The sequence below is a fragment of the Ornithorhynchus anatinus genome, chromosome 12 (assembly GCF_004115215.2).
Source record: "Ornithorhynchus anatinus isolate Pmale09 chromosome 12, mOrnAna1.pri.v4, whole genome shotgun sequence".
Taxonomy (NCBI): domain Eukaryota; kingdom Metazoa; phylum Chordata; class Mammalia; order Monotremata; family Ornithorhynchidae; genus Ornithorhynchus; species Ornithorhynchus anatinus.
Genome location: NC_041739.1, coordinates 40,300,566 through 40,317,460, shown reverse-complemented (window position 1 = coordinate 40,317,460; position 16,895 = coordinate 40,300,566). Strand labels below are relative to the sequence as shown.

Sequence of the window (16,895 nt, the reverse complement as noted above, 5' to 3'; positions counted from 1 at the left end):
GGGCGTCGAGAACCTCTTCTGAAACGTCCCCTGCTTTTCGCTTCGCAGCCGGTCGTTTCACTCGGTCAGGCGTATTTATCGAGCGCTCACCACGTGCAGAGCACTGGACGAAGCGCTCGGAGTCGACAATCGGGCAGCGGGGAGAGACCGTCCCTGCCCGGCGACGGGCTCACGGTCTAAACGGGGGAGACGGACGGCAGGGCGAAACAGAACAAAACAACGTCGTCAGGATAAACGGAATCGTGGAGCTAGACACCTCATTAACAAGACGAATAGGGTGATGGATAATTTATACGAAGGGGGAAGAACACAGGGCGGGGGGGGGGGGGGAGGGGAGGAGGAGCAGAGGGAAAGGTGGGGCTGCGGTCACACGGCTTCCACCTCTAAGACCCAGACAATCTGAGCCGAGGCCTCATCTCAGCGATTCTCCTTTCGAACGTCAACCGATCGATCGGTAGCGTACACTGGGCGCTTCCTGCGGGAAGCGCGCCGTACCGAACGCTTGGGAGGATGCAGCAGAATCAGCGGACGCCTTCCCCGCCCACAAAGCCGCGGCTCCTGCCGTTTCTTGATTTCTGAGCACTCCTCGGGACCCGGACCCGTCCGACGGATAGGCGGAGCGCGCTGGCTGCTCCTTTTTCCGTTCTCGTTTCTGAGTTCCCGTACGACAGCGTGGTGATCGGCAACAAGAGGTACTGAGGACTTTCCTTATGCGGAGTGCAGGCCTAAGCATTAGAACCCATCGATACGACTGCAGGTGTGGCCTCCGGCCCGCGAGGGACTCAGAGCGTCACGCGAGGAGAGGGAAGAAAGGGAGAAACGAGTCTTGTAAACGCTACTGATTTAGTACTCGCCACGGACAAGGCGCTCTGATGGAGGTGGCCAAATTGAGGCCGAGTCCCACTAGGGGACTACCGTCTAAGCGGGGAAAGCCCACGCGCCTAACCGAAGAATACCAGAATAGCACGCGGACACGGTGAAGATAAGCTAAACGTAAAATCACTGACGGCGTCGGACGAATCCGCGAAAGACCGTCCGGTGGGAGGGAGACGGAGTGCTCAGCCGCTCGGGGAAACGGCCCTCGGGGAAAGAGCGCGGGCCCGGGAGGCAGAGGGCCCGGCTTCTAATCCCAACTCCGCCCCTTGCCCGCTGTGCGACCTTGGGCAGGTCGCTCTACTCCTCGGCGCCTCGGTTTTGCCAACTGTGGAAAGGGGATTTACAGTGTCCTGCTGCCAACGAGCCGACGCTTCCCTGCTGCGAAAAGTCTTCGAGAAGTCTGATATCACGCTGGACTTTTGAAAGAGAAGTCCGCTACCGAGATCACCCAGCAGTGAACTGTAACAAGGTTCCTTAAGATGAAAAAAAAAAACCGAAATCGATTGAACCCGGCAGAGAGGTACGAAGGGCGTCGAGAACCTCTTCTGAAGCGCCCCTTGCTTTTCGCTTCGCGGCCGGTCGTTTCGCTCATTCGGTCGTATTTACCGAGCGCTGACTACGTGCGCAGTCCCACCCGACCTGGCCAGGCCGGGCGGGCGGGCTCCGCTCCTGCGGGATTCGGCGGGCCGGGGGGAGGTCGGCGCCCCCTCGGTCCCGGTGGCGAGGGGGGTCTCTGCCCCGGGGGGCCGGGTGGGCTCGGCTGGGCGGCGGCCGGCCCCCCGCCGGCTCCCGGCGGCCGACTCGCCACGGCCCTCTCAACGCCCCACGGCCCGGCCGGCTCCTCTCCGGCCCCCGGCCCCGCCGCGGACGGGACTCGGCAGGAGGGAGGCGGCCGGGGGGGCGGCGGTGAGGAGAGGGGAGCTACACGCGCGCACACGCAACGGGACCTGAGGGAGGAACGTCAGCGGCGACCGCGTCTCTCGGGCGCTAACGGAGACCGGTGACCGTCCGGCCTCGGGCCTCTAAAGCCGTAAACCGCTTGGAGACGACGGCATTTAAACGCTTCACATCAGACTCCGGAAGACCGACCCGGGCGGCGGAAGGATCCCGTGGTTCTTTCCTCTTGTCGACTCCCGCTTCTCACGAATTCCCGGGGAGCCGTTCTGTCACTTCCCACCCCGGACGTATTTATCAGTCAAAAGACCCGGAGGCGCTTAAAATGAATTCGTCCTCGTAAGACGGAGAACAGCGCGACGGAGCGTCGACCGAGCCGTTTTCTCTCGCTGCAAATGCCTCACTTCCTCCGGCGCTGGGATCGGCGCTCGGCACGCAGTAAGCGCACAATACCATCATCATCACCTCGGATGCCCTCCGGCTTGGCTTCCACCCCGGGTCCTCCGAGAAACCGCCCTCCCCGAGGGGCACCGGAGACCTACCGTTCAACCGCCGGCATTTATCGTCTACGGCGTCCCAGATCCGACGGCCCTTTCTTCGTAAACAACCCTCCTCCCGCGATCCCTCGGTTACGCCTGACTCCGCCGCCCGCCTTCCCGCCCGCCGCCCTCTCGGACCTCGGCCGTAGCAGAGGGGGGCCGGTATCCGCCCCCTCCGGGAACCTTCGACTGCGGGGCTCTTGGCTGGCACCTGCTCCGCTCGCTTCAGCGACGGGTTTCTACCCCGACGTGCCCCCGGATCCTTCGTCCACGCTCACAGCCGCCGTAAGACTTGCCGCCCTAGCTCTGACTTCACCCTCCCTCGATCCCGGTCCGCAACAACGGGATCGCTTACCGGCACCGGCGCGAGAGTCTCTTCTCCACCCGCCTGCTCTCGGGGGCGCCGCTCAGGATCCTCGCCCGGAGTTTACGGCCTCCATTCTTAGACCGTGAGAAGGGACGGGGACCTGGTTCGATCCCCCCCGCCGCCGCCCCGGCGGATCGCCTCTCCTCCGCGGGTCGTGCCGGCCGCCTCTCGGGGAGGCAGCGCGGCGCGCCGGGAGGGCCGCCGAAGCCGGGGGTCCCGGGTTCGAGCCCCGGCTCCGACCCCCGTCCCCCGCGTGGCCCGGGGCAAGCCGCTTCGGTCTCCCCGGCTGTGAATTCCCAGCCGTGCTCCCTTCTCCGACGCACGCCGCGTGGGGAGCGGGGGCAGACCGCATCTCCCGGATGCGGTCGGGCTCTCCGTACGCCCACCCGGGCCGGCGGCTACGACACGGTCCCTGATCTTAAATCCCCGGCCCGGGCATCTCCGCTGCCGAGAGCTAAGGCCCGGGAGGTCCCGGACAGGGAACGGGCCCTGACCGGACATTCGGGACAGGCCGCGCGTCTCTCCGGTCTGAAGGCGAGGCCGTCTGAGCCCGTCGCGTCAGAACGTGAGCCTTCCTTCCCGCGGAGACGTCGAAGAACCCGAGCTCCGTGCCGCGGGAGAAGCCTCCGGGCGCCGCGGCTCATTTCACTCATTTCCTGCTCACCTCTCCCGACCCCCTCTCCTCCGCGGGGTCAACCGAGTATCTCGGCGCGAAGCCCCCGACCCCCGTGAGGAGTCCGCCGCACCTTCCTCCAAAACGTGGCCGGACCGTCAGGGGCGGGATCCGAGGGCGCGCGGTAAGTCGGGCCCCGTTCCGGAAGCGGCCCCGGTCGTTCGGCCGAACCCAAGGGTTTAAAAACCCCCGCTCCCCGCCGGTCCCCGGAGGCGTTTCTAATCCCCCGACCCCGTGCACCCCAAACGCGAATCCCCTACCGCTCCCCAGAGCCAGGCCCGAGGGCGGCGGGAGACGGGAGCGCCTCCGGTCCGTCCCGGCATCCAGCGAGCCGCCTCCCCTCGGCCCCTCTGCGGCCCGGGGGAGCGGGTGGGCCCGGCCGCCCGCCTCCCTGCCCGGGGCGAAGCGGTCGGCGTCGCCTTCGGGGCACGCGGTCCGCAGGGGGACGGCGCCGCTCCGGAGCGGAAGCCCTCGGCGCGGCGACCCGCGCACGGTTAAGCGCTCGAGGGATACGGTCCACGGAAGAGCCGCCTCCGATCCCAAGGGGAGCCCCTCGGATCCGGCAGCCGACGGGAGCCTCTAGTCGGCAAACGGCGCGCTCGGGTCGGACGGAATCCATATCTTCGCCACCCGTTTTGGCTAAAACGGGACGGGGGGGGGGGGGATTAGGAACTGTTCTCCCTCTGGCCCGTAAGCTCTTGAGGGAAGGGACGATGACTTCTAACGCTACTGTACTCTCCCAAGGCTTCGAGGCTCTCCACCCCCTGGCCCCCTCCTACCTCTCCTCCCTTCTCTCTCTCCACCGCCCACCCCGCCCGCTCCGCTCCTCGGCCGCCCGCCTCCTGGCCGTCCCCCGTCCTCGCCCGTCCCGCCGTCGACCCCCGGGCCGCGCCCTCCCGCGGTCCCGGGCCGCCCTCCCTCCTCGCCTCCGCCGGACTCATTCTCTTCCCCTCTTCGAAACCCTACTCGGAGCTCACCTCCTCCGAGAGGCCTTCCCTGACCGAGCTCCCCTTCTCCCTCTGCTCCCTCTGCCCCACCCCCTTCACCTCTCCGCAGCTAAACCCTCTTCTCCCCCCTCCCCCTCCGCCCCTCCCCTCCCCTCGGCGCCGTACCCGTCCGCTCGACCGTAGAGATCTTCATCGCCCTATTTATTCTGCTACCGAGACGCACGTGGCCCCGCTTCTATTTATCTGCTGTTGTTCTAACGGAGAACGTCCCCTCGATTCTATCCGTCGCCGTCGTCCTCGTCCGTCCGTCTCCCCCGACCAGACCGCGAGCCCGTCAGAGGGCGGGGACCGTCTCTACCCGTAGCCGATCTGTCCATTCCAAGCGCTCGGTACAGTGCTCCGCACCCGGTAGGCGCTCAGTAAATACAGCTGAATGAACGAACGGCACGGATAATCACGGTATCCGTTACGCCCTTACCACGAGCGAAGCACCGTACCGAGCGCTGGGACGGACGCGGACGCAGTCCCTGTCCCACGCGGGGCTCGCGGCCTCGATCCCCATTGTACAGATGAGGGAACTGAGGCCCGGAGCGACGAAGCGACTCGCCCAAGGAGACGCAACAGACCAGGCAGGGTGTTCGGTACAGTGCCCTCCGCACAGCGGGAACTTAATCGGCACGCGACAGTCACCGTGGACCGCGCCGACTTCGCCGACGCCGGCCCGTCCGGACGGGGCACGGTGCCGACGTCAGGATAACGGTAGCGGTCGTGGAAATGACACTGATAGCGGCCGAGGTATTTAAGCGCTCACCGCGCGCCGGGCACCGCGCCGAGCGCCGGGGCGGCCACGGGCGCATCGCGTTGGACGGTCCCCGGCCCACCGGGGGCTCACGGGCCTTAATTCCCGTTCGACAGCCGAGGGGACCGAGGCACGGAGGGGCGGAGCGACGCGCCCCGCGTGGCGGAGCGGACGGGGGGGCGGGGGGCGGGGCCGGGACCGGAACCCAGGTCCCCCCGCCTCCCGGGCCCGGGCTCTACCCGCCCGACCACACCGCTCCTCGTTAAGCGCCGGGACCTCTCAGGCGCGCACCGCGGGTCAAACGCCGTACCGAGCGCCGGGGCGGATGCCGGATCGTCCGGTCAGACGCAGCCCCCGTCCCGCGCGTCTCTACTGGCGAGGAAGCGTTAAAAGAAGAACCCGGCGTCTGCGTTCGATCCTCTGGGCTGAGTCAGAGGTCGTGGGTCCCGATCCCGCCTCCGCCGCTACCTGTCAGCCGGGTGACCTCGGGCGAGTCGCTGCACTCCTCTGGGCCTCAGTTCCCTCATCCGTAAAACGGGGACCGAGACCGGGAGCCCCACGGGGGCCCGCCTCGCTCCCGCGTATCTACCCCGGCGCTCAGAACGGCGCTGGGCCCGCAGCAAGCGCTTAACGGATACCGATATCATCTCCAGGACAACCCCCCATCTTCCGGGGTTTAATGCCGTTACGACGAGCTCTACCCCGAAACCCGGCACGAGGGGGCCCGGCCCGAAAATGACTGCTTTCGTCCTCCCGGACGAGAGAGCGCCCGGCCCTCCTTGATCATCTCGTCGTTTCAGAGAAGCAGAGATACGGGCTGCGACGTCACCCCGCCAGATCCCGCCACCCGGCGTCACGACGGGGGCGGAGGCCGCCGACGATCGATCCTCTGTCGGAAACGGGGCCGCCGGCCGAAAGCCAGCCGAGAGGACGCGCGTCTGCGGAGGCCCAGGACGCGAGAGGCGTCGCGCCCGAGGGAGGCGGGCTCGTGAGAGAGCAAGAAGGGGAAGGAAAGTGAAGAGGCGGCTTCCGCACCGAGGGCGCGCTCTGTCCCCAGGAGGTCGGGCCCGCGGAATCCCCCGATCGGCTAGGGGAGGAGAACGGGCGATTCTGAGAGACGGCTAGAATTTTCAGTAACTGTAGTAACGACGACGGTGTTCGTTAAGCGCCTGCCGCGCGCCGAGCACGGATCGAGAAGCGGCGCGGCTCGGGGGAAAGGGCACGGGCGCCGGAGGTCGCGGGTTCTAATCCGGGCTTCGCCGCGTGTCTGCTGTGTGACCTCGGGCGGGTCGGTTGACTTGGCCGGGCCTCGGTCACCTCATCTGGGAAATGGGGACCGCGACCGTGAGCCCCGGGTGGGACGGCCCGATCGCCTTCCATCCCACCCCCCCGGCGCTGAGAACGACGGACCCGACGACGCCACGTCATCACCGGGACGACGGTGCCGGTGGCCGTCGGGCGCTTGCTACGTGCGGAGCACCGTGCCGAGCGCTGGGGGAGACACAGGGTAGCCAGGTTGTCCCTCGTGAGGCTCACGGTCAATCCCCATTTTACAGAGGAGGTCACCGAGGCCCAGAGAAGCGAAGCGAAGCGACTCGCCCGCGGTCACCCGGCTGCCGCGCGGCGGAGCCGGGATTCGAACCCTCGCCCTCCGACTCCCAAGCCCGGGCTCTTGCCACCGAGCCACGCCGCTTCTCCGTCATCTTTTCCTGTCGCCCGGGATCCACCGAGAGCCAGGAATCGAACAGTCTCTCAAATGGCCTCGGTCGCCCCCGCGCACACGTTCGTCCGGGGGACTTTGGGATCTCCGGGGCAGAGCCGTCGCAGGCGACGTGACTTCAGCGCGGCTCTGCCGGCGGGGAGAGTCACGGCCCGGCGGAGGTGAAGCGGGAGGGAGTCCCGGGCCAGAGACCCGACACGGGCTGAGGGGGAGACGCGGCCCGGGCGGGGTTCGGGGGGACGGAGACCATCGGGGCAGCGGGGAGAGGCACGGTCGGCGTGACGGCGGGAGGGGACGAGCGCTCGGATCGGCACCGTGGCAGCCTGGATCGAATCCCAGCTCTGCCACCCGTCGGCCGTGTGACCGTGGGCAAGTCACTTCACTTCTCTGTGCCTCGGCTCCCTCATCCGTAAAACGGGGGGGGGTGAGGACCGCGAGCCTCACGGGGGACCACGCGATGACCCCGCATCTCCCCCAGCGCTTAGAACGGTGCTCGGCACATAGCGAGCGCTTAAAACAGACACCAACATTATCACGGCGAGGGGAGGGCGGGCCTCGCACGGGAGCGGCACAACCGGATCCGGATCGGCCGGAAAGGGACCAACTCCGCGGTTCCTTCAACTGCAGGCTTTTCTCTGGCAGGGGACTCTCGGGACATAAGCACCCCCCCCCCCCCCCCCCCCCCCCCGGGGTACGTCAGAGAAGCAGCGTGGCTGAGCGGAAACGGGCCGGGCTCGGGAGTCAGAGGTCAGGAGTTCAAATCCCAGCTCTGCCGCTCGTCAGCTGCGTGACCGTGGGCGAGTCGCTTCACTTCTCCGGGCCTCGGTCCCCTCATCTGCAAGATGGGGATGAAGATCGCGAGCCTCACGTGGGACGACCTGATTCCCGTGGCTCCCCAGGCGCTCAGAGCGGTGCTCTGCACATAGTAAGCGCTTAACAGATACTGACGTCATTAATCCCGACCCCGCCGCTCATCCGCCCCTGTCCTCTCCCCCTCCCTTCAGGCTCGCATCTCCTCCCGCCTCCGGGACGTCTCCACCTGGATGTCGGCCCGCCGCCTAAAACTCAACGTGAGCGAGACTGAGCTCCTCATCTTCCCTCCCAAGCCCGGTCCGCTCCCAGACTTCTCCGTCACCGTGGATGGCACGACCGTCCTTCCCGTCCCGCGGGCCCGCGATCTCGGTGTCATCCTTGACTCGTCCCTCTCGTTCACCCCACGCATCCTATCCGTTACCGAGACCTGCCGGTTTCACCTCTACGATATCGCCAAGATCCGCCCTTTCCTCTCCACCCAGACGGCTACCTTACTATTACGGGCTCTCGTTATATCCCGGCTAGACTACCGTGTCAGCCTTCTCTCTGACCTCCCTTCCTCCTCTCTCGCCCCGCTCCGGTCTATTCTTCACTCCGCCGCCCGGCTCATCTTCCCGCAGAGACGATCTGGGCGTGTCACTCCCCTTCTTAAACAACTCCAGCGGTTGCCCGTCGACCTCCGCTCCAAACAGAAACTCCTCACTCTAGGCTTGGAGGCTCTCCGTCACCTCGCCCCTTCCTACCTCTCCTCCCTTCTCTCTTTCCACCGCCCACCCCGCACGCTCCGCTCCTCCTCCGCCCGCCTCCTCGCCGTCCCTCGGTCTCGCCCGTCCCGCCGTCGACCCCCGGGTCGCGTCCTCCCGCGGTCCCGGAACGCCCTCCCTCCTCGCCTCCGCCAAACTGATTCTCTTTCCCTCTTCAAAACCTTACTTAAAAATCACCTCCTCCGAGAGGCGTTCCCAGACTGAGCTCCTCTTCCCCCTCTACTCCCTCTGCCACCCCGTCCCTTTACCTCTCCGCAGCTAAAGCCTCATTTTCCCCTTTTCCCTCTGCTCCTCCACCTCTCCCTTCCCATCCCCACGGCACCGTACCCGTCCGCTCGACTGTATGTATTTTCGTTACCCTATTTATTTTGTTAATGAATTGTACATCGCCTCGATTCTATTTAGTCGCCATCGGTTTTTACGAGACGTTCTTCCCCTCGACGCTGTTTAGTGCCATCGTTCTCGTCCGTCCGTCTCCCCCGATCAGACCGTGAGCCCGTCAAACGGCAGGGACCGTCTCTATCTGTTGCCGACTTGTTCATCCCAAGGGCTTAGTACAGTGCTCTGCGCATAGTAAGCGCTCAATAAATACTATTGAATGAATGAATGAGTCTGCCGTGAGACCTCGGGCAGATCGGTTCCCTCTCCGAGCCTCAGTTCCCCCGTCTGCAGAACGGGGACCGGGGCCGCGAGCCCCACGCGGGCCAGCGACCGCGTCCATCCCGACTGGCTCGTATCCGCCCTTGTGCCGAGCGGAGCGGCCGGCACACGAGCAGGCATTTAGCAAACGCCACGGTTATCATCGCGACCTCCTCGGCGGTCGCCGCGGTCGGGGCAGAAGGCAGAGAGAGGGAGCGGGGCGCCGGGCCATACGGCGGGGAGGCGGAGGGGAGAGGAGACGGAGGCTGCTCGGCCCCCAGGAACGTCTCCGGGATCGAGAAACCCCGCGCCCGCTTTGAAAAAGCGGACTCGCTCATCCAAAGCAGCAGCGGCGCGGCGCGGCGCGGCGGAAAGCGCCGGGGCTCGCCGGTCAGAGGCCGCGTGGGTTCTAGTCCCGGCTCCGCCGCTCGTCCGCTGCGTCACCCCGGGCAGGCCGCCTCACTTCTCTGTGCCGCCGTCCCCTCACCCGTAAAATGGGGACCAGGACCGCGAGCCCCACGGGGGACAACCCGATTCCCCCGTGTCTATCCCAGCGCTCAGAACGGCGCTCGGCACCTAGCGAGCGCTTAACAGAGACCGACATTACCGTCATCTCCCCCGGCGCTTGGGGATGGTGCTTGGCACACGGTCAGCCCTTGGCGATCAACAGTGGGGAGGTGGAGGAGGGTGGGACGGGCAGCCCCATTTCTCCTTGCTCGTTCTTTCACCTAATCGTGTTTATCGAGCGCTCGCTGTGGGCGCGGCGCTCTACTGAGCCCTCGGGAAGCCCAATCCGGCGGCAGAGAGAGACGATCCCCGCCCGACAACGGGCTCACGGTCCAGAAGGGGGAGGGAGACCGCGAAACGAGGAGTCGGGCGTCGATCCACTCATTCGGTCGTATCCACCGAGCGCTCGCTACGTGCGGGGCACCGCGCTAAGGGGGCCTGGAAAGTCCGACTCGGCAACGGGTAGAGACCACCCTTGCCCGACGACGGGCTCGGGGTCTAGAAGCGGGGAGACGGCCATCAACAGCAGCGAGCACCGTACCGAGCGCTCGGGAAGTCCGACTCGGCGACATTCGTTCATTCCCGTCGACCGGGCGCTTCCCGGGTGCGGAGCGCTGGCCTAAGCGCTTGGGACAGGGCGATTCGGCGGCGGACAGAGACCGGCCCCGCCCGACGGCAGTCTAGAAGGGGGGAGGCGGCAAAACCGAAGCGGGAGGAGGCCATCGGTGGCAAGGAACACCGTACCAGGCGCTCGGGAGGTCCGATCCGGCGACGTTCATTCATTCGCCCGTCCCGACCGGGCGCGGAGCGCCGGACTAAGCGCTTCGGACAGTACAAGTTCAGCAACGGGGAGAGGGCCCCCCGCCCAACCACGGGCTCACACTCCGGAGTCGGGGGAAGTCGGACGGCAAAACCAAACGGGGAGACACGGCCATCGCTACCACCCGGTGCTCTGCACACGGTAGGCGCTTAACGGACGTCATCCCCGTCGTTACCGTCAGGACGGGGAAGCGGAATTCTAGATCTGGACGGTCTTTCCCGAGCGCCTCCCGGGTGCGGAGCCCCGGGCGGAGCGCTCGGAACGGACACCCGAGCGACGCTGGCGCGTTCGGTGGTACTCCCCGAGCGTCGCGAGGCGCGGAGCCCCGGCCCGGAACACCGGCCTGAGCGCTGGAGCCGGCCAATTCGGCAGCACTGGCGCATCCAGGGGTCTCTCTCGAGCGCTTCCCGGGTGCGGAACGCCGGATCGAGCGTTGGGAACGGACAGTTCGGCGGCATCCGTTCATTCGACGGTACCTATCGGGCGCTCACCGGGGCGCCGTACCGAGCGCTTGGAACGGACCGCCGGGCAACGGGTAGAGACGATCCCTGCCCAAGGACGGGCTCACAGTCCAATCGGGGGCGCCGGACGGACAAGGACAAGACAGCGTGCGTTCGGTGGCATTTCTTAAGCGCCGCCCGGGTGCGGGACGCCGGGCCGAGCGCCGGGGACGGACGGACACTTGGGCGACATTCATCGGAGAAGCAGCGTGGCTCGGTGGAAAGAGCACGGGCTTTGGAGTCAGGGCTCATGGGTTCGAATCCCGGCTCTGCCCCTTGTCGGCTGTGTGACTGTGGGCGAGTCACTTCACTTCTCCGTGCCTCAGTTCCCTCATCTGGAAAATGGGGATGAAGACCGGGAGCCCCACGTGGGACGACCCGATTCCCCTGTGTCTACCCCGGCGCTTGGAACAGTGCTCGGCACATAGTAAGCGCTTAACAGATACCAACATGATTATTACTATTCATGCATTCAAGGGTATTTTTTGAGCGCTTCCCGGGTGCAGAGCACTGAACTACGCGCTTGGAACGTACCACTCGGGCAACATTCATGCAGGCGAGGGCATCTCCTGAGCGCTTCCCGGGTGCGGACCCTGAACTCAGCGCCGGGAACGGACACTCGGGCGACATTCATGCAGGCGAGGGCATCTCCTGAGCGCTTCCCGGGTGCGGAGCCCCGGCCTGCGCGGTTGGGACAGAACAGTCAGCGAGAGACGGACCATCCCCGCCCGACGCCGGGCTCGACGTCTAAACCAGATCGATCTGATCGATAGGAGAGTCAATCCGGATCGATTGGAGGGGGAAAGAGGGGTGGGAAGCGTCTGACCTGCCGCCGCCGCCGCCGCCGCCGCCGCCGCCGCCGCCGCTGCCGGTGTTGCGTCCTCGGGGGTCCGGGTCCCTTCCGCCCCCGCCGGGCGGCGCCCGAAGGTTCCGGCCCCAGGGCGGCCGGCGGCCGGCCGGGTTAGGCGGGAGCACCGGCCGGAAGTGACGTCGTCGCCCCCCCCCCACTTCCGCCGAGCCGGCGGGGGCCAGAGCGAGGCTGCGGGGCCAGAGCGAGGCTGCGGGGGCCAGAGCGAGGCTGCGGGGGCCAGAGCGAGGCTGCGGGGGCCAGAGCGAGGCTGCGGCGGCCGGAGCCGGGTGAGGGGGGGGCCGGGGGGGAGCGGGGAGCCAGTGCGCAGGCGCGGCCCGGGCCCTCCTGCAGCAGCAGCGGCCGCCGCCGCCCCAGCTCCCTGAGCGCCTCCTCCTCCTCGAAGCCCTCCGGGCGGGACCCAGCTGGGGGAATCCGGAAACACTGCTGCTACTACTACTAATGATGAGCGTGCCGCTGTTCGCCCGCCATCAGCGCTTACGATGTGCCCAGCACTGTTCTAAGCGCTGGGGGCCATACAGGGTCGTCAGTTGGCTCCCGGGCCCCGTCCCCCTTCGGCAGAGGACGGCATCGTAGCGGAGAGAATAGGAATCGTGGTGGTATTTGTTAATGGTAATGTCGGTGTCCGTTAAGCGCTTACTAGGTGCAGGGCGCCGTTCTAAGCGCTGCGGGAGAGACGGGGGAGTCGGGTCGTCCCGCGGCGGGGGGGGGGGGGGGCTCACAGTTAAATCCCCATTTTACAGATGAGGGAACTGAGGCACAGAGGAGTTAAGCGCCTACTGCGTGCCCGGCACTGTTCTGAGCGCTGGGGGACCCGGGAGGCCATCGGGTGGCCCCCGGGCCTCGTCCCCATCTGACAGGGCGGAGGGCCGTGGCACGGAGAAGAAGAAAAGCCGTCCTGTTTGGTTGGTGAGCGCTCGCCACGTGCCCGGCGGCGTCCTGAGCGCTGGGATGCGTACGGAGTCACCGGGTGGTTCCCGGGCCCCGTCCCCATCTGACGGAGGAAGAGAGCCGGGACGCGGAGAATGAGGAGCGGGGTCGTATTGGGTAAGCGCCTCCGATGCGCCCGGCACCGGTCTAAGCGCCGGGGGACGTTACGGGGGTCATCGGGTGGCCCCCACCGGGGGCTCCCGGGCCCCGTCCCCATCTGACGGAGGAGAGGACCGCGGCACGGGGGATGCTGATCGCGGTGGCGTTCGTTAAGCGCTCGCCACGTGTCCGGCACCCTTCTGGGCGCGGGGGGCGGGCGCAAGGCGATCGGGTTGTCCCGCGTGGGGCTCACGGTTTTCGTCCCCGTTTTACAGATGGGGCCCAGAGAAGTGGAGGCGACTTGCCCGGAGCCGCGCAGCTGGCAGGCGGCGGAGCCGGGATCGGGACCCGCGACCGCCGACGCCCGGGCCCGGGCCCTGGCCGCCGAGCCGCGTCGCCTCTCACGGAGTGGGGGCCCGGAAACCCCAGAGCCCCGAGGCCGGGAGGACCGCCCCGGCCGGGGGTCGTGCGCGGCCTGGTGGACGGGGCGCTCCGAACGGTGCCCGGCACACCGGCGGGCGCTCAACGGATGCCGTCGTCGTTAAGATTAGTGGCCCTGAGGCAGAAGGTCAGCCGGGTGACGGCGGGCCAGTCCCTCGGCTCCTCTGGGCCTCGGTTCCCTCGTCCGGAAAACGGGCACCGTGAGCCCCGCGTGAGACCACCCGATCGCTCCGTATTCCCCCCGCCCCCGGCGCTTCGAACGGCGTCGGGCACATAGTGAGAGCTCAGCGGGTGCTAGCGTTATTATTGTTTTGATTACGGCTTCTGATCTTGACCCCTCCGCCTGTCTGCTGCGTGACCTGGGGCCGGTCCTTCCGCTTCCCTGGGCCTCGGTTCCCTCGCCCGTGAAACGGGGGGAGCCCCACGCGGGACAGAGAACGCGCCCGACTCGACGCGCTCGTATCCGCCCCGGCGCCCGGTACGGTTCCGGGCAGGTGACATTAAGAACGGTGGGACCTGCTAAGCGCTTCCTACGCGCCAAGCACTGTCCCGGACACCGGGGTAGGTACGACATCGTCGGGTCGTCCCGCGCGGGAGTCACGGTCTTGATCCCCATTTTACAGATGGGGTGACTGAGGCCCAGAGAGGGGAAGCGACCGGCCCAAAGTCGCACAGCCGATAAGCGGCGGAGCCGGGATTCCGACCCCCGACCCCCGACTCCCGAGCCGGGCTCTCTCCACCCGGTCTTGCCGCTTCTCTCGGTGAGGGCTTGACAGATGGCGGCATCGTCATTGTTCCCAAGCCCCGCTTCAGCTCGCCTGAAGCCCCTGCCAGCTGCTTTCGGGCGGGGAAGGTATCTGTTGACGGTTCGATCGTACTCTCCCGGGCGCTTAGTACGGTGCTCTGCACACGGGAGGCGCTCGGTGAATACCATCGGATGAACGAGTGCCGTCCGGAGGAGCAGCCTGCAGAACAGCGGCGGCCCGGCGGCAGGGAATTCGCCTACCCACCCTGTTGTGTGATGATGATATCATCTGTTGAGCGCTTACCGTGTGCCAGACACCATTCATTCGCTCGTGTTGGTTGAGCGCTCACCGTGTGCCGGGCACCGTTCTAAGCGCTTGGGAAGTACGGTTCGGCCGTAAAGAGGGACGGGCCCTGCCCACGCCGTCCTGAGCGCCGGGGCGGATGCGAGATAGCCGGGTTGGACGCGGTCCCCGTCCCGTACGGGGCTCGCGGTCTTAATCCCCGTTTTACAGATGAGGAGACCGAGGCCCAGAGAAGTGAAGTGACTTGCCCAAGGTCACAGAGCAAGCAAGTGGCGGAGCCGGGATCAGAACCTACCTCCTCTTCCCTGCCCGACATCGCGTGTGTACGTATATGTACACACGCACCTGGGGAGAGGGAATTCTGCAGAATTAGATTTATATATATATATATCACATATACGTTCTAATCATATAATTATCTATAGTGTAATATTTATAGTTCTGTTGATATTGATGCCCGTTTCCGTGCTTTGATGGGTCTATATCTATAATTCCGTTTCTTTATATCGATGCCTGCTTCCTCGTTTTGACGAGTATACGCCTGTAATTCTGTTTTTCTACGTCGATGGCCGTTTGCTTGCTTCGATGTGTACGTGTCTGTAATTCTGTGTATACTGATGCCCGCGTACCTGTTTGGAGATCTGTCCGCCCCCCCCCCCCGGACCGTAAGCCCGTTGTGGGTAGGGAACGTGTCCGTTTACCGTTGCGTCGCGGTGATGACGATGACGTCGGTATTTAAGGGCTTACGACGGGCAGGGCACTGTTCTAAGCGCTGGGAGAGATACGGGGTCATCAGATTGTCCCCCGGTGAGGCTCACAAGCTTCGTCCCCGTTTTCCAGATGAGGGAACTGAGTGAGCGCTCAATGACTACGGTTCGGTGAACGATCGAACCCGTGGCCTTCTTACTCCCGGGCCCGTGTTCCATCCCCAGGCCTGGCTGCTGCTCATTACGCTTGGTTCGATAGTATTTATCGAGCGCTTACTGTGTGCGGAGCGCTGGGCTGAGCGCCTGGAATGGACGGTTCGGCGCCAGATAGAGACGATCCCTGCCCCTCGACGGGCTCACGGTCTGATCGACGGCTGTACTTCTTATTACGGTCTCCCGGGCGCCTAATTCCCCAGGCTCTCCTCACGGTAAGATTCCCCCAAAATAGGATTATTTGAATCATCCCCAGGCGTACAGAATATTAGGGGAGGCGGCGTGGCTCGGTGGAAAGAGCCCGGGCTTCAGAGTCAGGGGTCACGGGTTCGATCCGTGGCTCTGCCACTCGTCGGCCGCGTGACTGCGGGCGAGTCACTTCGCTTCTCTGGGCCTCGGTTCCTTCATCTGGAAAATGGGGATTGACTGTCGGCCTCACGTGGGACAACCTGATTAGAACAGTGCTCTGCGCATAGTGAGCGCTTAACAAATACCGACATTATTATTCCAGAGGTGCCAGAGAGACAGTAGAGGTGATATAAGCGGGGGAGGTGAAAAGTTAATCGAATACGGTCGCTTGGGATCTCGCAGGCGTCTGTCGGGTTTGGCGGAGAAATGAGAACAGGGCTCGGTGAGTGGTTTAGCCGGAGGGGAACGAAGAGGGCGAGCCGGGGTGCGGTGGGAAAGAGAGTGGATAAGTAGGGGCGAGAGAGCGGTTTGGGTGACGCGGGGGAGAGCGGGTCCCCGAGTGAGGTTTGGAAAGAGGCGCAAATGACGGACAGATCGGGGAAGCGTTCGGAGAAGGGAAGTTCCAAATGACTGAGGAGTGAAGCCGAGACGGGACGCGGCGAATATCCGCAAAATCGTTAAACCTACGAACGGGGGCGGTAGATGAGATGGACCCGACGGGATGCCGGGTTGACCGTCTTCTTTCGGTGTCATTTTTGGAGAGAGAAGATCGGACCGGATTCCTCCGCCACGCGCAGCTACGCGCCGGACGGTCTCTCGTGATCTGAAACGTGGGGATTCGTTAAAAAAGAAAACCCTGCCAAACCGCAGGCGGCGGAGCAGATTAGCGATTGCGGTGGGTTTGATCGGGGAAAAGTCGATCCTCGGTTTGGTTCACGTCGTCTTTTAGTCGCGGGGTCCCGTCGATCGACTCCGTTGAATTGTGCCCTCCCGGGGATTTAGGACGGGGCCCGGCAAGACGGACTGCTCTGTGCCTCAGTTCCCCCGTCTGTCAGATGGGGATGAAGAGCGCGAGCCCCACGTGGGACAACCCGATAACCTCGTCTCTACCCCAGCGCTTAGAACGGTGCTTGGCGTACGGTAAGCGCTTAATAGATACCCTGATGATTACTGTCGCGAAACCGTAAGCGTTCGATAAATACCGCCGACGGGTGGCCGACGTCACACGTGACGGCCTAGGAGTGTGACCGAGCTGAACTCTGCTTGGCAGCCGGGGGGCCCGGGTGGACGTCGGAGATCGGAGCCCACCCCGCTGCTCGACACAACTCACAGATCAGGAAAGAAACGATCTTTGGTGCTTTCGTTTCGTCTAAAAAAAGAAAGGGCAAAAAGGGGTAGAATATGGCTTTTCGCGACCCTTAACCAAATGTCCGGAAAGGTGCGAGTCGTGGATTTAAAATTTAAAACGAATTTGGGCGTTGTTTGGGCTGCGGCGTAAAATTTAATTTCTGTGTTATAGACGGTCTGCCTCGGAAATAATC

The 16,895-nt window shown here is 65.1% G+C and overlaps 2 protein-coding genes across 6 annotated transcripts in view; one reads left to right on the top strand and one right to left on the bottom strand.

Annotated features, from left to right (window-relative positions):
* INTS12 (integrator complex subunit 12) overlaps nt 1-11,596 on the bottom strand; it is a 49,551-nt gene extending 37,955 nt beyond the window's left edge. Inside the window, exon 1 of the mRNA XM_029077088.2 lies at nt 11,393-11,596. Coding sequence (XP_028932921.1) covers nt 11,393-11,492 — 100 coding nt within the window. The 5' untranslated portion in view covers nt 11,493-11,596. The remainder of the gene's footprint in view (nt 1-11,392) is intronic.
* A 329-nt stretch (nt 11,597-11,925) lies between these two features.
* Nucleotides 11,926-16,895, top strand: part of GSTCD (glutathione S-transferase C-terminal domain containing) — a 159,079-nt gene continuing 154,109 nt past the window's right edge. For 2 of the 5 annotated variants that reach the window (XM_029077082.2, XM_039913673.1), the window contains exon 1: nt 12,064-12,338. In XM_029077082.2, the coding sequence (XP_028932915.1) occupies nt 12,336-12,338 (3 nt within the window). In that variant the 5' untranslated portion in view covers nt 12,064-12,335. Of the gene's footprint in view, nt 11,996-12,063; nt 12,339-12,492; nt 12,774-16,895 lie in introns of those variants that run through there. The other 3 variants (XM_029077084.2, XM_029077085.2, XM_029077083.2) reach the window with 3 other exon arrangements.